Source organism: Hyla sarda, chromosome 2 (genome assembly GCF_029499605.1).
Source record: "Hyla sarda isolate aHylSar1 chromosome 2, aHylSar1.hap1, whole genome shotgun sequence".
In the NCBI taxonomy this organism is placed as follows: Eukaryota; Metazoa; Chordata; class Amphibia; order Anura; family Hylidae; genus Hyla; species Hyla sarda.
The window spans coordinates 190411050-190434699 of record NC_079190.1 but is presented as its reverse complement, the minus strand read 5'-3'; the positions used below and the strand labels follow the sequence as shown (position 1 = coordinate 190434699).

The 23650-nt window shown below is 41.9% G+C and overlaps 1 protein-coding gene across 3 annotated transcripts in view; it reads right to left on the bottom strand.

Annotated features, from left to right (window-relative positions):
• Nucleotides 1–5850: 5850 nt before the first annotated feature.
• Nucleotides 5851–23650, bottom strand: part of PRRG1 (proline rich and Gla domain 1) — a 99254-nt gene continuing 81454 nt past the window's right edge. For all 3 annotated transcript variants that reach the window (XM_056556002.1, XM_056556001.1, XM_056556003.1), the window contains 2 exons: nucleotides 10130–10290; nucleotides 5851–8113 (listed from right to left, as the gene is read on the bottom strand). In XM_056556002.1, coding sequence (XP_056411977.1) covers nucleotides 7604–8113; nucleotides 10130–10290 — 671 coding nt within the window. In that variant the 3' untranslated portion in view covers nucleotides 5851–7603. The remainder of the gene's footprint in view (nucleotides 8114–10129; nucleotides 10291–23650) is intronic.

The window sequence follows — 23650 nt, the reverse complement described above, 5'->3', positions numbered from 1 at the left end:
GGAACTCAATGTTCCGGACACTGGGGAGCAAAGTAACCCTTTAAGATAGAATCAAATACACTGATTTTCAGCAGAAATGCAATAATCAACATATTTATTTTTTGTAAAAACTCTGTAGGCTAATGTTAGCTGGGAGTCACTACGGAAATTTGAAATGTCATAACTATGTGGAAATTTTATGTAAATAAAAAAAAAAAAAAGCACAGCATGCTCTGCCTTTGGCATTTTTTCCAGTTTTTGTTGCGCTTTTCTTCCCATAGACATCTATACGTAAAAAAAAATGCAGATAATAAACACATATGGACATAAATGAGGGTGTTTTTTTCTGTCAAATGTTTAATAGAAATCTTTAAGTTATGAAAGAAACACATGGCTTGCAATAAGATACACACATTTAAAACACTATCTTGGGGATTGAACTGCATCATGGAGCAGAAAAAAGAAGGGCAGCTTTATTTTGTTCTGGCCCAAAAAAAGGTGGGAAACTATTTGTTGTTGATGGAAGTGTTACCTTAGAGAACTGCAGCTGACAGAAAAAACAATTAAAGTCTAATACAATGGTCCCTCAAGTTACAATATTAATTGGTTCCAGGACAACCATTGTATGTTGAAACCATTGTATGTTGAGTCCATAACTCTATGGAAACCTGGTAATTGGTTCTGAAGCCACCAAAATGTCATTCAAAAATAGCAAAAAGTGAGGATTATACAAAAACAAGTAGATAAATAATACAGATAAAGCAAGTCTTTACATATAAAAGTAAGTAAGATCTGATGGGAGCTGTAAATCACTGTCTATTTCAGTGTTTCCTAAGGAGGGTGCCTCCAGCTGTTGCAAAACTACAACTCCCAGCATGTCCGGACAGCCGAAGGCTGTCCGGGCATGCTGGGAGTTGTAGTTTTGCAACAACTGGAGGCACCCTCTATGGGAAACACTGGTCTATGTAGAGGACAGAAGCTTCTTCAGGGTCCTGTAGAGAACACGCAATGTCCTAAAAAAAAAAGTCAAATGGAGCCGCCCTCGCCTGGTGTCCAAAGGAGCAGCTAACCCTGGCAGAGGTAAAAAGTACAGAACATGTAATACCTCCCTGTACTGTAGGGGGCGCTACCAGACACCAGTCAGTGCATGCACTTCAGTAATACAGGTAAAGAGTACAGAACATGTAATACCTCCCTGTACTATAGGGGGGCACTACCAGACAGCAGTCAGTACATGCACTTTAGGAATACAGGGGTTCTACCAGTGAAATGTACATTCTGATTGGTTGGTTCTTCCAGCCCTTGACACATTTTGCAGATTCCATAGTATTGTATGTTGAGTCTGGTTTCAAGTTACAATGGTCCAGAAAAGATCATTGTATGTTGAAACCATTGTAAGTTGAGGGATCACTGTATAATCACAGGGCACCAGGACATACATTTACATCCTTTGTCGTTAAGTGGTTAAAACAGGACATAATATAGCAACCTGTATGTTTGTGTCTAGGTGCATCCCGGGGTAGATTTGAAGGACACATTAAATAAATAGATAGACAGACAGTTAAATATGTTAATAAGTACTTCCCATCTATTTTCTGTATGAGGGTATTTGCTTTAGATAATACAATGGTTTATTATCTTCTAGATTAAAGTCAAAAGCCTGAACCAGCGGGCATAATGTCATAACATAGACAGCTTTATTTAAATACAATCTTAAAACATAAATGACACTAATAGTAAGTGGACATGATAATAGTGAGTTGTACCATAAATACATTTTATAATTGAAAATCATTGGGAGAGGTGAAAACCGAGCGCTCCCGTATCCCAGCCAGACCCGGCCCGCATCTCATTCATTTGAATACCACTATCTGACTCCGGTTAGTATACTACGTGGTATACTACGGTTTTCAGTCAGGTCACAAAACCGGATACACCAGAGTCCCTATCTGTCTCCGGTCAGCTCATTCAAATGAAGGATATGCAGGCCGGGTCCGGCTAGGATATGGGAGCGCCTGGTTTACACATCTCCCAGCCGGATCCGATCACTGTATTGAAAAATCGTGGTGTGAATGCACCCTAAATCTTGTTAAATTAAAAAGAAAAAAATTCTTTAAAAAACAGCAATTATAACAAGGTACTTGAATGTTTTAATATTAATAAAACATTCTTAAGTATTGTGATTATTTTCCTTTCAGAGTTGTCTGCTTCTCTTTGTTGTACAGATCAGCGTAGTCTCTTTCTGTTTCCTAAGACAAACAAGAGGTGCACCATTCATAGCCAGCTTTCCTAAACTCCTACATTTTCACAGATATGAAGCAAAATACACTGCTCAAAAAAGTAAAGGGAACACTTAAACAACACAATGTAACTCCAAGTCAATCACACTTCTGTGAAATCACACTGTCCACTCAGGAACAACACTGATTGACAATCAATTTCACATGCTATTGTGCAAATGGAACTTATAGGCAATTAGCAAGACACCCTCAATAAAGGAGTGGTTCTGCAAGTGGTGACCACAGACCACTTCACAGTTCCTGTTTCCTGGCGGATGTTTTGGTCCCTTTTGAATGCTGGCGGTGCTTTCACTCTAGTGGTAGCATGAGACGGAGTCTACAACCCACACAAGTGGCTCAGGTAGTGCAGCTCATCCAGAATTGCACATCAATGCGAGCTGTGGCAAGAAGGTTTGCTGTGTCTGTCAGCATAGTGTCCAGAGCATAGAGGCGCTACCAGGAGACAGGCCAGTACATCAGGAGACATGGAAGAGGCAGTAGGAGGGCAACAACCCAGCAGCAGGACAGCTACCTCCACCTTTGTGCAAGGAGGAGCAGGAGGAGCACTACCAGAGCCCTGCAAAATGGCCTCCAGCAGGCCACAAATGTGCATGTATCCACTCAAATGGTCAGAAACAGACTCCATGAGGGTGGGATGAGGGCCCAACCTCTACAGGTGGGGGTTGTGCTTACAGTCCAACACCGTGCAGAACACAAAGATTGTCATTTTCACCGCTGGCGCCCTGTGCTCTTCACAGATGAAAGCAAGTTTACACTGAGCACATGTGACAGAGTCTGGAGATGCTGTGGAGAATGTTCTGCTGCCTGCAACATCCTCCAACATGACCAGTTTGGCGGTGGGTCGGTAATGGTGTGGGGTGGAATTTCTTTGGGGGGGGGGGGGTCTGCACCCCCCCCCCCCCCATGTGGTTGCCAGAGGTATCCTGCCTGCCATTAGGTACAGAGATGAAATCCTTAGAGCCCTTGTGAGACCATATGCTGGTGCGGTTCGCCCTGGGTTCCTCCTAATGCAAGACAATGCTAGACCTCATGTGGCTGGAGTGTTTCAGCAGTTCCTGCAAGAGGAAGGCATGGATGCTATGGACTGGCCTGCCCATTACCCGGACCTGAATCCGATTGAACACTTCTCTCTATAGTGGTGAATAGAAGTGACTAAAACCAAATGTGCTGTTTTTGCACAGTGTCCAATGAACTATTTAATTTCTTTGAAAATAGCATAGTCTTACCCTGCTCTCTTGTAAATATAAAAAATTAGATTGAATGAACTAGATTGTTGTGGGTCAATCCACTCAGATTCTACTACATGATAAGAATAAGAAGTGGCAGCGGTGTCAGTAGGCTGTTCAGGATTTGCAGCACCGGCCACTTTAACCCCTTAAGGACCACGGGCGTACCTGTACGCTCGGGGACCGGGATGCCTGCTGGAATCATTCAGCAGGCATCCTGTGACAATGCCCAGGGGGGTCCTGAGTACAGGGTACATTCACATGGGCGGGTTTACCGTGAGTTTCCTGCTTCAAGTTTGAGCTGCTGCAAATTTTCGGCCGCAGCCCAAACACTTAGCGGGAAACTCACCGTAAACCCCAGCCAGCGCGAATGTACCCTAAAAACACTACAATACACTACCACATAATAAAGGGTGAAACACTACACATACACCCCCTTACACTGTCCCCAATAAAAATGAAAAACATATCGTGCAGCATTTTTCCAAAAAGGATCCTCCAGCTGTTGCAAAACAACCACTCCCAGCATTTCCGGACAGCCGCTGACTGTCCAGGCATGCTGGGAGTTTAGCAACAGCTGGAGGCACCCTGTTTGGGAATCACTGGCGTAGAATACCCCTATGTCCACCTCTATGCAATCAATAATAAAGTCCTGAAATGCGCATGGCGCTCTCTCACTTCAGAGCAAGGAAACCGTTTTGGGCCACATATGGGGTATTTCCATACTTGGGAGCAATTGCATAAAAAAATTTGGGGGGGCCTTTTTCTCCTTTTACCCCTTATGAAAAGGAAAAGTTGGGGTCTACACCAGCCTGTTAGTGTAAAAAAAATAAAAAATTTACACTAACATGCTGGTGTTGCCCCATACTTTTTCAGAAGAGGTAAAAGGAAAAAAAAAGACCCCCAAAATTTGTAACGCAATTTCTCCTGAGTACGGAAATACTCCATATGTGGGTGGAAAATGCTCTGCAGACGCACAACAAGGCTCAGGAGTGAGAGCGCACTATGTACATTTAAGGCCTAAATTGGTGATTTGCACAGCGGTGGCTGATTTTACAGCGGTTCTGACATAAATGGAAAAAAAAATACCTACCCCATTTTGGAATTTTCGTTAAAGTTGGATGGGAAAATGAAAAAAAAAATATTATATATATATATACACATATATATATATATATATATATATATATATATATATATATATATATATTTATTTATTTACTAAAATGCTGGTGTTACTCTAAATTTTTCATTTTCACAAGGGAAAATAGGAAACAAGCCCCCCATAAAGTGTTGCCCCATACCCCCATAAGAACATACCCCATATGTGGATGTAAAGTGCTCTGCTGGCGCACTACAATGCTCAGAAGAGAAGGACCGCCATTGGGCTTTTGGAGAGAAAATTTGTCCGGAATTGAAGGCCACGTGTGTTTACAAAGCCCCCATGGTGCCAGAACAATGGACCCCCACCCCCACATGTTACCCCATTTTGGAAACTACACCCCTAACATAATAAGGGGTACAGTGAGCATTTACGCCCCACAGGTGTCTGACAGATTTTTGGAACAGTGATCCGTGAAAATGAAAAATGTAATTGTTCAATTGCACAGCCCACTTTTCCAAAGATCTGTTAAACGCCAGTGGGGTGTAAATACTCACTGTACACCTTATTAAATTCTGTGAGGGGTGTAGTTTCCAAAATGTGGTCTCATATGGGGGGAGTCCACCCCTGACTTCCATTCCAAACAAATTCTCTCTCCAAAAGCTCAATGGCGCTCCCTCTCTTCTGAGCATTGTAGTGCGCCAGCAGAGAACTTGACGTCCACAAATGGGGTATTTCCATACTCAGGAGAAAATGCCCCCCAAAATTTGTAACCCCATTTCTTCTATTACCCCTTGTAAAAATGTAAAATATGGGGGAAAACAGCATTTTAGGGAAAAATAATTTTTTTTTCATTTACACATCCGACTAACAAAACGTCGTCAAACAGCTATGGGGTGTTAAAGGGGTACTCCGCCCCTAGCATCTTATCCCCTATCCAAAGGATAGGGGATAAGATGTCAGATCGCGGGGGGTCCTTCCGCTGGGGACCCCGGGATCTCCGCTGCAGCACCCCACTAGCTTTACTGCACAGAGCAAACTCTGTCTGTGCGTAATGACCGGCGATACAGGGGCTGGAGCATTGTGACATCACAGCCCTGCCCCCTTGTGATGTCACGACACGCCCCCTTAATGTAAGTCTATGGGAGGGGGCGTTATGGACATTGTCCTTAAGGGGTTACAAGCTCACATACCTGGAAACCATTTGAAGCAATCACTGCACACCTTAGACAATCAGTTCAGATTAAAAATTTATTATACATCGTGCTCCATTGTGATAATTTTTTTGCATGTACACATGGTATAGACTGCCCTTATTGGCTATAATAACAAAGGAATATACACATTAAATAATAAATTCCACTCAGTGTGTCTGTCCCTATGTTATGCTACTCTTAGTGTGGGTAGTGTAAGGCTATGTTCACACTTGGGAATGTCCGCACGGAAAATCTTCGTGGAAACATTCCGCAGACTGTGGCATAACATGCCGGCCCTAGGACCGCAGCGTGTTTGCTGCCAAAAATCTGCAGCGTATTTTGCTACTATTGACTTCAATGGGTCAACAGAAAATCCGCAATAGAGGCAGATTTTAAAATTTTCCTTCGGACCCATTGAAGTCAATGGTAGCAAAATCCGCTACAGATTTTCTGCATCAAATATGCTGCTGAAATTCTGCATGTAATCCACTTGTGTGAACATACCCTTAGGATGTATTCATGCATATATGATGTGCAGAATTTGAAGCTGGAGATTTGATGCTGCGTACAGTCATTTAGTTTACATTGAAATCTGCAGCTTCAAAATTCTGTGCACCAATTATGCACAGGGTACTGTACATGTGAATACACCTTATGGGAAGGGTCACAAGAAGCTTGTATTTCATGATGCGGATGAGCTGCTGGCAGTCACAGAGCGATAGCAAAGCAGCTCCCTGCTGTGCCCGGGTAGCTCAGCATGTCCACTTGTAGCAGCGGATTTCCCGCCGGCAGTCACGAGTGGGCACACAGAGCTACCCAGCTGCAGCAGAAAGCTGGCTCTGCGGTCGCTCTGTGACTGTCCTCAGAGCATCTGCAGTGTGAAATACACTGCGGATTTGTGGTGTGAGACCCTACTCTAAGGGTGTTGTCACATGTACAGTATCCTGCACATATCTGATGGGTAGGATTTGAAGCTGCAATTGAAATGTTCATTCAATTAGTTTACATTGAAATCGGCAACATAACATATCATGATTCAAATCCTGTGCACTACTATGAATAGGCCCTTAAGGGGTTTTCTTATTCCAGACAACTTCAATATGAAAGCTACCTTGAAGGAAGAACAAACCTTGATAACATTTGCAGAAGATTTATATTCTTAACTTTTAATCATAAAATTTCCTTTTTACAAAGCAGAATAACTAAAATAAAAAAGATTTGCCTTTTCTATATGAACTTGGACACTCTCATTCTACATAAGAATCCACAATACGCATCCAAGTCTTAAAATCATAGTTCAACAGAATATAAATACTTTACTTTGTAGGCAAGAGTGTGACCTGAGACATTTCTTCAAAATATATTGCACTTTTCAAACAAAACACAAGTGTTAGGAACAAATATAAAAATAAAAAAAGTCACACTTTATTCTTAAATCATAAAAATGCAGAGGTTAATAGTGGTAAAATTGCAATACCAGTATCACCCACAAGGGACAGAATTATTTCAAAAAATGAAAAATACAAAAACAGACTATATTATACAGTTTGTTATTTTAGTTTAATGGAATACAGTCCAAAAGATGTTTCCATATCAAGTATTATAATTCCACACTAGAGCATCTAAAGTGTTAAAAATCCTTTTTTGCCAAATCTTTTGCACACTCATGTTCTCTAAAAAAAATGTTAAGTCATATTTTGTACAAAGGCAAATAATACTGTGCTTACAAATTCTTCATCTGCAATTAAAAAAAAAAAAAAATGTTTAAAAAAAAAATAGTGTGCGCTAATAACTTCAATGTTACTTCACATTGGCGACCTCACGAGGTATCGTGACTACAGAGGCACATGTGGCTACTTCTTCATATTGTGGAGGAGGCTCTCTCGGGCTCTGATGTGGCTCACTCACTCTGACACCCCTTTCTCCAGTAGCTTCTTCATAAGAGGGGGGAGGGTCACAGTTTGAAAATCCAGCTGACAAGGTATCTGAACGTACATCATAATCTAGGAATCCACTTGGGTGCCCAGCCCTATCAAAGGCATCCTCCACAGTACACAGCACATTGGAATGCTGCTGGCTGCCCGCACCGTGGACATTTCCTTCCTCTGTAGTGTTTTCTCTCACTCCTCTGGGCGCGTAAGCAGTCCGGCGACGCGCCTTCTTTTTAAAAACACACCTCCATACCAACAGGAGCACCAAAAGGACAACAAAAAATACTGTGATCAGGGGGAAGGCAAGATAGAACGGATACCAACTGCTGTCTGTGCTCGAGTCCTGGTGTCCACTGGTATATTCTTTCCAAAACTCTTTCTAGAAATAAAAAAAGAAGAATGTTTCATACTGAATAAAAATGGGTGAAACAAACAATGGATACAAGGTTAAAAATGAGTAAAGCAATAACAGATTACCTTATACAGTAATATGAAATTGTACGTTGTAGTCAGGTTAGAAGAGACTTCAATACTGTAAAGACTCAAGAGGAAAATACCTCCACATTAAAGGGGAATATACATATTTTATGACTGGAGGGGGTCCTAGGAACCACACTGATCCTAAGAATGTAGGGGTCAAATCAAAGTGATGACATGGCAATATTCCATCACTCTAGAAGATAGGAATGTTTCCACCAGGCATGAAGCAATTGGCTTTAGCCTCATAATGGTTTTTGCCTTCCTCCGGATCAACACAGTACGGACACAATAGAAATATAGGTTGATTGGTGGACGTCTGTTTTGTTTTTCAACCTCGTGATCTATGTTACTATAAAGCACATCCTTTTAACATTATGCTGTTGTCTAGGTCCCAATGGGCCTGAAACAAACTGTGTGGTTTTGCCCACAACAACCAATCACAGCTCAACTTTCATATCTTAACGAGATCTGGGAAAATTGTTATGGTTGTTATGGTGAAAACCAGACAGTTTTGGTTTCAGGTAGATTGATAAATATGGACCAGTGCTGGGATGCAATGCTGCAATGGCTAAGACCGGATGTAAGCCATTAGACAGAGAGGCCAACCCTCTATGCCTTATGATATCTGGGTGCAAAGTGGTTGTTATAGTTCATAAACCACTAAAACCACAAAATTTTTTTAAATTAACAAATTGGGGATCAGTATAGATTCAGTATTTCTAATATAGTCTAGCTTTGTTCTGCACAGATTTAGTATTATGATTGGCAATTCATAGCTTTCTATTGGGATTCTTATGGTGTCACGTGGATCTTTATTAACAACTATGACTATCTAACAACTGACTATTTAACAACTATGATAACTTTGTTAAAATAAGGGCGAAACCAACAACTTGCATTTAAACATAATACACTCGCAGTGTTATGGGACCTGTCCAATTCATTGTTGTTCCCTTTAGACCAAATAGCAGAGCGCACTGGCAATGTGGACTCATCCAGTGATTGAATACTTACTGCCATTTATACAGTGCACGTTTATTTACATTTTTTTAGATACACACATACATGCTATTTATGTAATAACCACAAGGTGGAGCTATGGTGAAAAGAAGCTTATAGACCAGCAAAGCCATTCACATTTGTGTCACACTCTCCACAAGTGAAAAAAAAGGAAAATAAGGAAAGAGATTGCCATTTAATATTCATACGTTTTTCAAGGGGTGGGGTTGTTTTAAAAAAAGGGAGAGATTTTCAGTTGAGTTACATGCCCACTGTTATTATGAAAAACTTTTAGTTTTAGTGACACGTCAAAAGTTAGGATCGGCAGGGGTCTGAGTGTTCAGACCTCCCTTGATCAGCAGAATGAGCCAGGAGAAGTTTGTGCTCGGTAAAATTTTTTCCTGGCTCCATGTCACGTGACAAACGCACCATGTAAGTCTATGAGCGTCTTGATTATGTGACACAGACGTGGGGCTGTGAGAAAGGGAGAGGAGCGCGCAGCTGTACACAGACTCTTCCCAGCTCATTCTCCTGATTGGTGGAGGTCTGAACCATCAGTCCCCTGCCGATCAAAACTTTTGACATGTTGCTAGGACATGTGAAAAGTTTTACCTAATGAAAGGTACTTTTTAATAAAGTAGCGTGTTGGATAAAGTAGAGGGTCAGTCTTTTTTCTGGGATATATATATATATATATATATATATATATATATATAAAAAGTTTTTGGATTGATAGATTCTATAGTGGTATGCTGGATTGTAGGTTGTGGGATAGCCTTAGAAATTCACAGAGGCTCTGAGCCGGCATAAATTTCCACTATAATTTACACTGGTTACTGGCGTAACTTCTCCATGGAGCGCAGACAGAAAAGAACCAATCTAGTACACAAGTCAAAATCCTCAATACTGTACTTACAGTCCGCTCATCATTTTCAAATGCTTCTCTTGCTTCTTCATAGCTGCATAATTCCTCTCTGCATTCCCTCTCAATATTTCCTTGCTTTATCTCCTCCAAGAAACTGTTAGCTCTTGGAAAACGCTTTAAAATCGAGTTTGCTTCATCTTCAGACAAAAACACTGAAAAAAAAAAGTCAAATTATTAAAAAATGTGTATAACCATTTGTACAATTCTCCCTTTCAGTTGCACATTACACAATTCACTGTCAAGAATGTATGTAGTATATCATGATTGTCAAAACTAGAATATAGAGGCTAAAGTTTAGTTATCATTTTAAAGCACAATTGTCTGCTCCTTATGGTAAACAAAAAACCCTTCTAATGTACTTTGTTTAACCCCTTAAGGACCAGGCCATTTTACACCTTAAGGACCAGAGCGTTTTTTGCAATTCTGACCACTGTCACTTTAAACATTAATAACTCTGGAATGCTATTAGTTATCATTCTGATTCCGAGATTGTTTTTTCGTGACATATTCTACTTTAACTTAGTGGTAAAATTGTATGGTAACTTGCATCCTTTCTTGGTGAAAAATCCCCAAATTTGATGAAAAAAAAAGAAAAATTTTGCATTTTTCTAACTTGGAAGCTCTCTGCTTGTAAGGAAAATGGATATTCAAAATAAAACATTTTTGGGTTCACATATACAATATGTCTACTTTATGTTTGCATCATAAAATTTATGAGTTTTTACTTTTGGAAGACACCAGAGGACTTCAAAGTTCAGCAGCAATTTGGAAATTTTTCACAAAATTTTCAAACTCACTATTTTTCATGGACCAGTTCAGGTTTGAAGTGGATTTGAAGGGTCTTCATAGTAGAAATACCCCATAAATGACCCCATTATAAAAACTACACCCCCCAAAGTATTCAAAATGACATTCAATAAGTGTATTAACCCTTTAGGTGTTTCACAGGAATAGCAGAAAAGTGAAGGAGAAAATTCACAATCTTCATTTTTTACACTCGCATGTTCTTGTAGACCCAATTTTTGAATATTTGCAAGGGGTAAAAAGGAGAAAATTTTAACTTGTATTTGAAACCCAATTTCTCTCGAGTAAGCACATACCTCATATGTCTATGTTAATTGTTCGGCGGGCGCAGTAGAGGGCTCAGAAGGGAAGGAGCGTCAAATGGTTTTTGGGGGGCATGTCACCTTTAGGAAGCCCCTATGGTGCCAGGACAGCAGAAAAACCCCACATGGCATACCATTTTGGAAACTAGACCCCTCAGGGAACAAGGGGTAAAGTGAACCTTAATACCCCACAGGTGATTCACGACTTTTGCATATGTAAAAAAAAAAAAAAAAAAATGTTTTACCTAAAATGCTTGGTTTCTCAAAAATGTTACATTTTTAAAAAGGATAATAGCAGAAAATACCCCCCAAAATTTGAAGCCCAATTTCTCCCGATTCAGAAAACACCCCATATGGGGTGAAAAGTGCTCTGCTGGCGCACTACAGGTCTCAGAAGAGAAGGAGTCACATTTGGCTTTTTGAAAGCAAATTTTGCTCTGGGGGCATGCCGCATTTAGGAAGCCCCTATGGTGCCAGAACCGCAAAAAAAAAACACATGGCATACCATTTTGGAAACCAGACCCCTCGGGGAACGTAAAAAGGGGTAAAGTGAACCTTAAGACCCTACAGGTGTTTCACGACTTTTGCATATGTTAAAAAAATAATAATTTTTTACCTAAAATGCTTGGTTTCCCAAAATTTTTACATTTTTAAAAAGGGTAATAGCAGAAAATACCCACCAAAATTTGAAGCCCAATTTCTCCCGATTCAGAAAACACCCCATATGGGGGTGAGAAGTGCTCTGCTGGCGCACTACAGGTCTCAGAAGAGAAGGAGTCAATTTTGGCTTTTTGAAAGCAAATTTTGCTCTGGGGGCATGCCGCATTTAGGAAGCCCCTATGGTGCCAGGACAGACAAAAAAAAACCACATGGCATACCATTTTGGAAACTAGACCCCTCGGGGAACGTAACAAGGGGTAATGTGAACCTTAATACCCCACAGGTGATTCACAACTTTTGCATATGTAAAAAAAAAAAAAAATTAGATTTTTTAAAAGGGTAATAGCAGAAAATACCCCCCATAATTTGAAGCCCAATTTCTCCCGAGTACGGCGATACCCCATATGTGACCCTAAACTGTTGCCTTGAAATACGACAGGGCTCCAAAGTGAGAGCGCCATGCGCATTTGAGGCCTGAATTAGGGACTTGCATAGGGGTGGACATAGGGGTATTCTACGCCAGTGATTCCCAAATAGGGTGCCTCCAGCTGTTGTAAAAGTCCCAGCATGCCTGGACAGTCAGTGGCTGTCTGGTAATACTGGGAGTAGTTGTTTTGCAACAGCTGGAGGCTCCGTTTTGGAAACAGTGGCGTACCAGACGTTTTTCATTTTTATTGGGGAGGGGAGGGGGGCTGTGTAGGGGTATGTGTATATGTAGCGTTTTTTACTTTTTATTTTATTTTGTGTTAGTGTAGTGTAGTGTTTTTAGGGTACAGTCGCACGGGCCCCCCGCCCGTGCGACTGTACCCTAAAAACACTACACTACACTAACACAAAATAAAATTCACAGTTCACAGTAGTTTCTCGCTGGCAGTTTGAGCAGCGGCAGAAAATTTGCCTCAGCTCAAACTTGCAGCCGGATACTTACTGTAATCCTCCGCCCATGTGAGTGTACCCTGTACGTTCACATTGGGGGGGGAGGGGGGGGGAGAAACATCCAGCTGTTGCAAAACTACAACTCCCAGCATGTAGGGTCTATAAGTGCATGCTGGGAGTTGTAGTTTTGCAACAGCTGGAGGCTCCGTTTTGGAAACTGTGGCGTACCAGACGTTTTTCATTTTTATTGTAGGGGTATGTGTATATGTAGTGTTTTTTTTTTACTTTTTATTTTATTTTGTGTTAGTGTAGTGTTTTTAGGGTACAGTCACATGGGCGGGGGGTTCACAGTAGTTTCTCGCTGGCAGCTTGAGCTGCAGCAGAAAATTTGCTGCAGCTCAAACTTGCAGCCGGATACTTACTGTAATCCTCCGCCCATGTGAGTGTACCCTGTACGTTCACATTGGGGGGGGGGGGGGGGGGGGGGGGGGGGGTGGGAACATCCAGCTGTTGCAAAACTACAACTCCCAGCATGTACGGTCTATCAGTGCATGCTGGGAGTTGTAGTTTTGCAACAGCTGGAGACACACAGGTTGTGAAACACCGAGTTTGGCAACAAACTCAGTGTTTTGCAACCAGTGTGCCTTCAGCTGTTGCAAAAGCTACAACCCCCAGCATGTACGGACAGCGGAAGGGCATGCTGGGTGTTGTAGTTATGCAACAGCGGGAGGTATACTACTTTGGCTGGGGATGCTGGGGATTGTAGTTATGCAACAGCTGGAGACACACTGGTTTGCTACTTAACTCAGTGTGCCTTCAGCTGTTGAAAAACTACAACTCTCAGCAGTCACCGACAGCCAACGGGCATGCTGGGAGTTGTAGTTATGCAACCAGCAGATGCACCACTACAACTCCCAGCATGCACTTAAGCTGTTTGTGCAAGCTGGGAGTTGTAGTTACACAACAGCTGAAGGTACACTTTTCCATAGAAAGAATGTGCCTCCAGCTGTTGCAAAACCATAAGTCCCAGCATGCCCATAAGTGCATGCTGGGAGTTGTGGTGGTCTGCCTCCTCCTGTTGCATAACTACAGCTCCCAGCATGCCCTTTTTGCATGCTGGGAGCTGTTGCTAAGCAACAGCAGGAGGCTGTCACTCACCTCCTGCTGCTGCTTGATCGCCGCACAGGTCAGTCCCGCCGCCGTCGCTCCTGGGGCCCCGATCCCAACATTAACGCCGGGGATCGGGGTCCCCAGCACCCGGGGTGCACGTCCCGCACCCGCTCACGTCCTCCGGAAGAGGGGCGGAGCGGGTGCGGGAGTGACACCCGCAGCAGGCGCCCTGATTGGTCGGCCGGTAATCCGGCCGACGAATCAGGGCGATCGTGAGGTGGCACCAGTGCCACCTCACCCCTGCAGACGGCCCCGATCAGCCAGTATTTCCGGGTCACCGGGTCACTGGAGACCCGATTGACCCGGAATCGCCGCAGATCGCTGGACTGAATTGTCCAGCGATCTGCGGCCATCACCGACATGGGGGGGCATAATGACCCCCCTGGGCGATATGCCGCGATGCCTGCTGAACGATTTCAGCAGGCATCGGGCACCGGCTCCCCTCCGGCTAGCGGCGGGGGGCCGGGAAAGGACAGGACGTACTCCTACGTCCTCGGTCCTTAAGGACTCGGAAACGGGGGCGTAGGAGTACGTCCATTGTCCTTAAGGGGTTAAAAGTCCAAAAGCAGGAAATTTTGTGAGGCGGGGGGGGGGGGGGGGGGTACAGCCTTATCCAATCATAGCTCATCTCACACACTGAACTGCTCTGGGCTGTGTGTAGCAGAGTGAGGGAGGAAGTTCCTGAGCATACTTCCAGTTTGTCAATCTGCCAGCTTTGTGAGTCTGGGTGTGTCAAAGAGCATGCAGTTGTCAGCTCTGAGGAGTGAGGGAGGAAGTTTCCACATGAGATGTGAGAGTATCATACTTGCCCATGGGAACACCCACTCCTCCTCAGTGAACTGCATGCAGTATGAGCAACTTAAACAATGGAATTATGAGCCATAAAAAAGGATGAAAACCAGGAATTAAGCAAACAGACTGAATCAGCACTAAGTATAAGCCTGTATTTTTTTTGAACACTTTAATACAGGCATAGATAATACGCCAAATTTTAGCATATTAATTTGGAGAATTTTAGGCCATGCCTCATATGTCACTCCCTTTCCCTGTAGGCCATGCCCCCTTGACGAATAAGGCACTTCCCTGCTCTTTTTGGTAATTACAGCATAATAAATGTGCCTCAATTCCTGTACATTATAATTTTGGCACTTGTGAAGACAAAATTCAAGAACATCAGGCATAGTGAATGTGCTCATTGGGGGAGATTTATCAAATCCTGTGCAAAGAAAAAGTTGCCCAGTTGCTCATAGCAACCAATCAGATTGCTTCTTTCCTTTTTCAGAGAACTTGTTAAAAATTAAAGAAGCAAGCTAATTGGTTGCTATAGGCAACTGAGCAACTATTTCACTGGACAGGTATTGATGAATCTTCCCCATTGTCTCTATTCTTCAGCCCAAACGCTGCCCCCCCCTCCCCCCAATTATCACAGTTTAACCTTCACCCAAGCCTGCAGCCAGAATCCAATGCATCCTCTCTGGAAATGAATGCTCTGTCCGTGGCCTCTGGCTACTTTCTACCTCTGCCTGGGGAAATTCTGCGGTATTGCTGCTTATATACTGTTACTGGTCACATTTGGACAGTAATGCCACTGGAGATTCCTTGGTGGAGATAGAAAGTATTCAAGGATGCAGGGGACATCAACTGTTGGCTAAGTGGGGGGGGGGGGGATTACTATTGGCTTTACTTGCGTGGAAGAAGGTAATGGATTCAATCACTGAAGCCAGTTATTTCCCATACAAACACACAACACTGAGTGATAAAGTGTCACATACCCTTCAGGCAATTGGTTCCCTTCTCCTCTGTGTAGTACTGTAAGGCTGTTTTCACACTACAGACATTCTGCTTGGAATTCCCACAAGGAAAATGGTTCCATGAGTAACGCTGAGCTGTTAGTGTACCTTGAATGGAGACTAGAGGGATCCAGCTACTATACGTAATACCACCAGACAGCAGCTTGGGAGTAGGACTAGTGTGGAGTTTCCTCATATAGACCTCTTTATGGTCTTGTCCACGTGGTCGCCAGATCAATCTCTGGCTGACATACCATCTGAGGCAAATTTGTTACTATGGAGGATAGACCTCCATTCCAGCCTCCATTTAAGTCTTGCTCTGCACCATGTGACTTGTCCTATCTGGTGTTGCAAATTTAATGTTCAGGAAGGAACCTTACACCAGTCCTACTCCCAGGATTACGGTGTTGGATGGCATAATGTACGGTAGCTGGATCTCTACAGTTTTCATTCCATGATGTCCGTGTATTCAGTATAGCAGAACATTCCACTTATAATGAGAAAAGTACCATCAGCTTTACCACGCCTGCATGAATTTGTTTGTAATGCCACCTAGGGGCTCAAAGAGCCAGGGTACGCCAGATTCAGAAATCCAAGAGAAAGAAGGTCCAGCTCACAAGGAGAAAGTGCAAAAATGTTTTTATTTATCACATACAAAAGTTAAGAGTAATAGAGAAACTAAAAAACGACTGACGCGTTTCAGACACTGTGCCCTTAGTCAAAGTCATAATATTAACTTAAAAGTATTGCTTTGTATGTGGACCAGTGTCAGTAGGACAAGATCTGGACAGGTGTTCAGCCTCTGCAAGAATGTTTCCATTCACTTACAGAAAACAGAGATCCTGAAAATGGTGATAAATAAATAGCAATGTGGGCAAACAGTGAAATGGGTAATCTCCAATGAACAAAAAACTTTCTATTCCAGTAAAAGAATCAAGCTAAAATCCAGCAGAAGAAAGCTAGAGGTGACACTGATAATATGAGGACACAGGCAGAGCATATGAAAAGTTCACCTCGCAGAGCTGACACTAATTCACAAGGACAATGGCTCCTGTTCCCAGTACATCAGTCAGATTGTGCATTCCACTGCAGAGAAGTTTATCACCAGCGGCACACAGATCACCAGAGGAAATTCCACTGCTAAAAATAACAACCTTGGATGGCTTCTTGGCAGTAGGAAGAAGCACACACACAAAAAAGGAGGACAATGCAGCTACAGACAGTCAAAACATGAAGGTAAAAATTTAGCCAAATGGAACGGATGTATAAGTAAACATTGACTGTGGCTGCATTTGTTCCTCTTGCCCTGATGGAAAAATTGACCTGTTTGCGCCACCTGCAATACTGTGATGTTCCGAAGATACTGGTCTCCAACACTTTCACATACACACTATCAGGAACGAAGAAAAACATGATGGTAAGAAAAAAATTAAACCGATGAGTCCTTAGAGAATTCTGTTTCAAGCTAAACTCAAATAATAAAGTGTCCCTAAAGACTGAGGTGCCGTATAAAACTTTACATTTATTAGTCAGTTAAAAGCATCACCAAATACTCAAAAAAGTGATACCCATATAGTGAAAAAACGGAAAATAAATTGATGAAATAGCATGGGTTGCCAGCCGACCATCTACATTAACATTGGTCACTTGTGCAATATGTCAGATACTAAAGACATATGAGGTGCACCCAAATTTATGAGGCAACCCTCATAATAACAAACAAACTGTATGCACATACGAAAAGTCCCATCCCAACGCGTTTCTGTGCATGTGACCGTTCATACAATGTCACATGAGCTTCCTCAGGGGACGCTAAGAGAATGTGCACTTAAGAAATATAAGGCAATGAGTGATACAGCCCTATCTTAGAATAATATATATAGTGACCATCAATTACTAACACAATGAGAGGCTACATCGGCCCAATAAGATAGTGTCACCAATGTTCCACAACAGCTCCTGATAAGGGTGTTGGACATCAGCCGATGATGACCTAGAAATGAAAATAATTCAAATCCATAACAGTGTCACCAGATGACTTACCCCATATTGTCACAACAATTAAAAACTTAGTTCAAATGATACTCACAGTCCTTCCCTAGGTGCTAAGTTCAAGGGTGGCATGCATCTGTATACACATAGGCCCAGATTTATCAAACTGTTTGAGAGAAAAAGTGGAGAGATTTTCCCACATCAACCAATCACAGCTCAGCTAATGAGCTCTGGTAAAGTGAAACCTGAACTATGATTGATTGCTGTGGGAAAATCACTCCAGTTTTTCTTCTACACAGTTTGATAAATCTCCCCATATATAGTGCATATCATGATTTCGCCAAGGTCCAAACCTGTCTACAGTAATGCTCCAAATAATTTAACTTACGTGCTCAATGTAGTTGGACCCGTGTGCAGCGGGATAGATTTTCCCTCATCTATTACATCGTTTGTTTTTCCCGTATCTGGTGTTTCCCAGCTTATCTCTTGACCATTTTTAGTTGAGATCTTGTCCAGGCTTGCTATACTTAATGAGTTATTTAGGGGTCATGTTTTTGACACATTTTGGATTGTCACTGATGTTGTCCTTATAAGTTATGTATACATTGACATTTGGTCTATATTATATATATACACACACACACACACATATACATACACTAGTTTGGCCTCTATTTTACCATACCTGTAACCAGCTAGAAGTCAGTGGTAATATGCTGTTAGTACTTGCTTAGTGGAACACTCACTGTCCTACGTAGGGTTAATTCAGTGGATGATAGTTCCATTACTTGGTCCCGCCCCCCACGAGGGGCGTGACTTGGCAGGTGTCCGGAAGTGCTCGCTGAGTTATTTAGACGCGTATCCAGTGCACTTTGCCTCTCCACAGGTTTTGATAAATCTCACCCTATGTGTTTACAGATGCATGCCACCCACGAACTAAAGAATCTAGGGAAGGACTGTGAGTATCATATGAACTACGTTTTTCATCTGCTGTGACTATATGGGGAACTTCATCTGGTGACACGGTTATCGATTTGGATTATTTTCATTTCTAGGTCATCATCGGCTTATCAGGAGCTGTTGTGGAACATTGGTGACACTATCTTATTGGGCCGATGTAGCCTCTCATTGTGTTAGTAATTTATGGTCACTATATATATTATTCTAAGATAGGGCTGTATCACTCATTGTCTTATATTTCTTAAGTGCACGTCCCCTGAGGAAGCGCATGTAACATTGTATGAACGGTCACATGCGCAGAAACGCGTTGGGATGGGACTTCTTGTATGCTTGTTATTATGAGGGTTGCCTCAAATTTGGGTGCACCTTATATGTAGTTAGTATCTGGCATATTGTACAAATTACCAATGTTAAAGGTGTATTCCGGGATTTTTTTTTTTATTTGACTATGCTGCAGGGGCTGTAAAGTTAGTGTAGTTCATAATATAGTGTCTTTACCTGTGTGTGATTGTTTTCTCACAATTCATCTGTGATTTTCACCCCAATATTTATTTTTAACAGCATACAAAATGACTGCTGTCTCGGAATTTTTACCAGCTTGCAATGCGGTCGAGACCTGACTCACTAGTCAGCTGATGACAGGGAGCCTGTCTGCTTCAATGGGTGGAGGGATCAATCTGCAACTAATGCAACAGCTGTAGGCATCCTGATTGAAGACCACAGGTCTGCAGCTCATTTAGTTTCAATGGGTGGGGTAGCTGATGTGTGGGAAGGAGGAAAATGGTATCATGGGATTTGTAGGCAAACAAGAAAACAGAAAACAGGAAATACAAGTTCACTGAAAGCTAGCCACAGTGTTATGGTAATCTCACAACATAGCCATTTAGCCCAAGGCAAGCGCAGATCCTTCCTCAGCATGTCTATTACTGTCTGCCAGGTACATACTAAAATCACCATATGCTGGATAACCCCTTTAATGTTGATGGTCGGCTGGCAACCCATGCCATTTTAGCAATTTATTTTCCGTTTTTTCACTATATTGGGGGAGGGGGGGGTGAAGACTGGAGGCATTTGGAGGGGGGGAGGCTGGAGACATTTGTGGGAGGTTCTAGGCATTGGGGAGGGGGACCCTGGAGGTGTTTAAGGGGAGGCTACATGTAATTTGGGGGGGCGGTTGGAGGCATTTGGGAGAGGCTGGAGTTACTTGTGGGGAAAAGGAGAGGATACTGCTGTAAAAGTGAAGGAAAATTCACAGCAGATTACACTGATTTATGTATTCCCCTGGAGATTTTCCGCTGTGGATAACCTGCCGCAGCCTAAATTTGTAGTAAGAAACTTGCTTCTAAGACTATGCAGATTCCCATTGATTTTAATGGGATTCTGCTGTGCTGTTCACATAGGATTTCAACACTGGAAACATCTGACATGGAAATTAAAATTCCTGTGTCCACAGAAAAAAATAGTCATGTCTATTCTTTGTGGGGACTCTGAACGGAAATGCATTGCAGTCTATGAGACGGCGCATTTCCGAGCGGACCTAGCGTCTGCATATTCTGCCGGTACTCCAGTGTCAATGGAATGTTAGCACATGAATATCAGTATGGACGTTCCCTGTGTGAATATAGCCTTAATCCGCCTGCGTGAATGATTTTCCACAGCGGCATTTTCTGCTGCAGTAAACTGTCTGGGAACACCCACAGCGGCTCAAACCCGCAGATGGAAACACGTTCTTAACCTACTAGTGTTTCCTCTGTGATGCAGTTTTTGTGAAGTTTTCCCCCAAAATAGTGTATATTATAGAAATTTTTACGTGCCTTTTTCTATCCTGCAATTTTCTCATTAAGTCATGTGATTCTTTTATCATGTGACTTAAGGATTTAATTTATTTATTTATTTATTTTTGGGGGAAAAACACCCACATACATTTGCACATGATTTTTTTTCTAGTGTTTCTTTCCACCTATAGAGGTCAATGGAAGAAAAAGAGCTGCAAACTTGGGAATAACTCCAATAACCAGAACATACAGCGCCAAAAAAAAATATATATTATATATATATAATAATAATAATAATAATAATAATAAAAATGCCAAAAATAGCTAAAATAATTCCACTAAATAATGCCGAAAATAAAAAAATGCCATTTAGGCATTTCATATTACCATAATGACTCCCAGCATACAACTGCCGCAGCATTTTTTTATTTTTATTTTTGGACAAAATAAAAGCGGTCTGTTTCCAGACTTTTAAGTATCAGTATAAGTGTTGCCTGTCTGCAGTTTTCCCAGAAAAGCGTAGACAAAAAAAGGGTGGTTGCTTTAGCCAACTCATTTTTTCATAGACATTGGAAAAAAAAAAAAGTTAAAAAATTTTGCATATGGCATGTTTATATAGCTACAATACCAACAGTCGATCATTGGGAAACAATACACGTCAGAGACCGTATAGGAATATAAAAAAAATTTTACAAAAAAAGTGTTGGTGCCACTTCACCTTTAAGCTTTACCAATAGTCAACAGAAACTTAGCTCTTTACTAAATTATTCCAACAAAGCCGATCAAATGCCCTAGTTAGCTATGTTTTTAGAAGTACAACACTCAGATTTCTCCAGACAGGCTATTTCAAAAAGCATCACGTTACTCGTGCTAATTCAGGAAATCTTGAGGACACATTCAGAGGACACGTCCATATGTATTTACAGCTTTTCTTAGATGATTTCCTATTTGGTATAATGACCAAAGCATTGAGGGCTTCCCTGTTTCTGCTGTTAGACAATGGCTGCAATTTAAACAGGTTTTCTGGTTTTAGATAAGAGAACTTACTAGGGTGGTCTCATCACAAATACCCCCAGTAATTAGCCTCCATACCTAAAGAGGACCTGTGACCAAAGGAGTACTCCAGTGGAAAACTAATTTTTTTTAATCAACTGGTGCCAGAAAATTAAAAAGATTTGCAAATTACTTCTATTTAAAATCCTAATCCTTTCAGTACTTATCAGGTGCTGTATGTTCCAGAGGAAGTTCTTTTCTTTTTGAATTTCTTTTCTGTCTGACCACAGTGCTCTCTGCTGACACCTCTGTCCATGTCAGGAACTGTCCAGAGCAGGATAGGTTTGCTAAGGGGATTTGCTCCTACTCTGGACAGTCCCTGACATGGACAGAGGTGTCAGCAGAGATCACTGTGGTAAGACAGAAAGGAAATTCAAAAAAGAAAAGAATTTCCTTTGGAACATACAGCAGCTGATAAGTACTGGAAGGATTAAGATTTTAAAATAGAAGTAATTTACAAAGCTGTTTAACTTTCTGGCACCAGTTGATTTTAAAAAATAATAATCATTCCAGCGGAGTACCCCATTAAATAGGTTATGGTATTCCGATCACACATACCTTTTAAAGTTTCTTAATCTACCATTCCCCAAATTCCTGAGATATGTGGGTTTATAGTTTGTCTGACAATTCAGAAAATCAGATAGGTGTGAACCCTGACCGTATATAATCCTATCCATAACCTGATGGTTACTACCATTATAAAAATTAGGTTCATGCCCAGCTGACTGATCATCAGGAACTTGCAAACCATCATCAGGAACGGAAGGATTTATCATGAAAGTGTAGAAAGGTGTATGACCGGCTCACCCTATTTAATGACAGTAAATGCAGATGCCTCTAAGCCCCCTAGCCAGGAGTCTTGAATTATGGTAGAAAAAGTTGATTCTAATTACCTTACCTGCTTTGCCTTTTTCTTAGGGCACTAAATCATCCTCTAAGAAAGCCACTTTTACAACCCTAAGAATAAAAGCTCTTTAGCTGCCTTATACCCCAAGTCACTCTGCCAAGCCTGTATTTATAATATGATAATGAAGACATCATCTACAGTCCCTAATTATATTAGAAAGATTGTTAATGGTTAAAAGAGCTCTTAAAACGCATTATAAAGTCAAGATGGTCCCATATTTCTCTCTCGGACATCTCTTTGGCTGAAGATGTGGTCCCCTAAAGGAGGAAAAATATCTGTGCAAAACGATTCATCCTCGGATAATGAGGATCTTGAGGGGCGAAACTCTTTCTCACTGAGGTCAGGGAGCAGCTGCCTATGGTGAACAGAGTGACTATAAAAAAAACTGTCCCGGATACCAGAGGTGCGGAATGTTCAAAAAAAAAAAAACCTTGCAATGAAAGGGTTAAAGCGTTCTTGTCATTTCAATAAATTCAACATGTTGCACAGATATCTAAAAACATAAGTTTGGTCAGGGTCTCAGTGCTGAGACCCCCTTCAATTGTAAAATATAGCCTGGTGAAGAGCAAGACAGAAGACAGGACAATTATATTCCACATAGCCTGTCTTCTGCAATTAGACAAAATTTGGTGGCTCCCAGAATTCTCACAGGGGGGCCATTCTATTCATGGCTCTGGTAAATCAGCTCCCCATCCTCAGAGGAGAGACTGTTCCCTAATCTAGAGACCACAGAGGGTTTAAATCAGTAAGACCTCCCTGTGATCAGATAGCTATCCCCTGTGACCCTACCCTAATTGTGATGTTTATAGCTCATTTCCTAGGATTATGACCTGTAGTTTAAAAGGGTACTCTGCCCCTAGACATCTTATGATGGCCGTCACGCCCCCTTCCATAGACAGGAATGGAGGGGTGTGGTATCACAACCACAGCTGCCTGAACCCAGCGTTCTGAAGAGAATGTTCAGAGTGCCGGGTGCATGTACAGTGATCGCGGGGGTTCCAGCGGCCAGACCCCACGACCAGACATCTTATCCCCTATCCTTTAGATAGAGGATAAGATGTCTAAGGGTGGAGTAACCCTTTAATTTTAGAATACTGATTAGTCAAGCACTAGGATTCAGATTTTTAACAACATGTTTTCTATTTGGCATGACGGACACCGGAGTGTAGTTTTAGTAGAAAATGTTTATTATAATAATCAAATATACCTATTGCCAGAGTCTG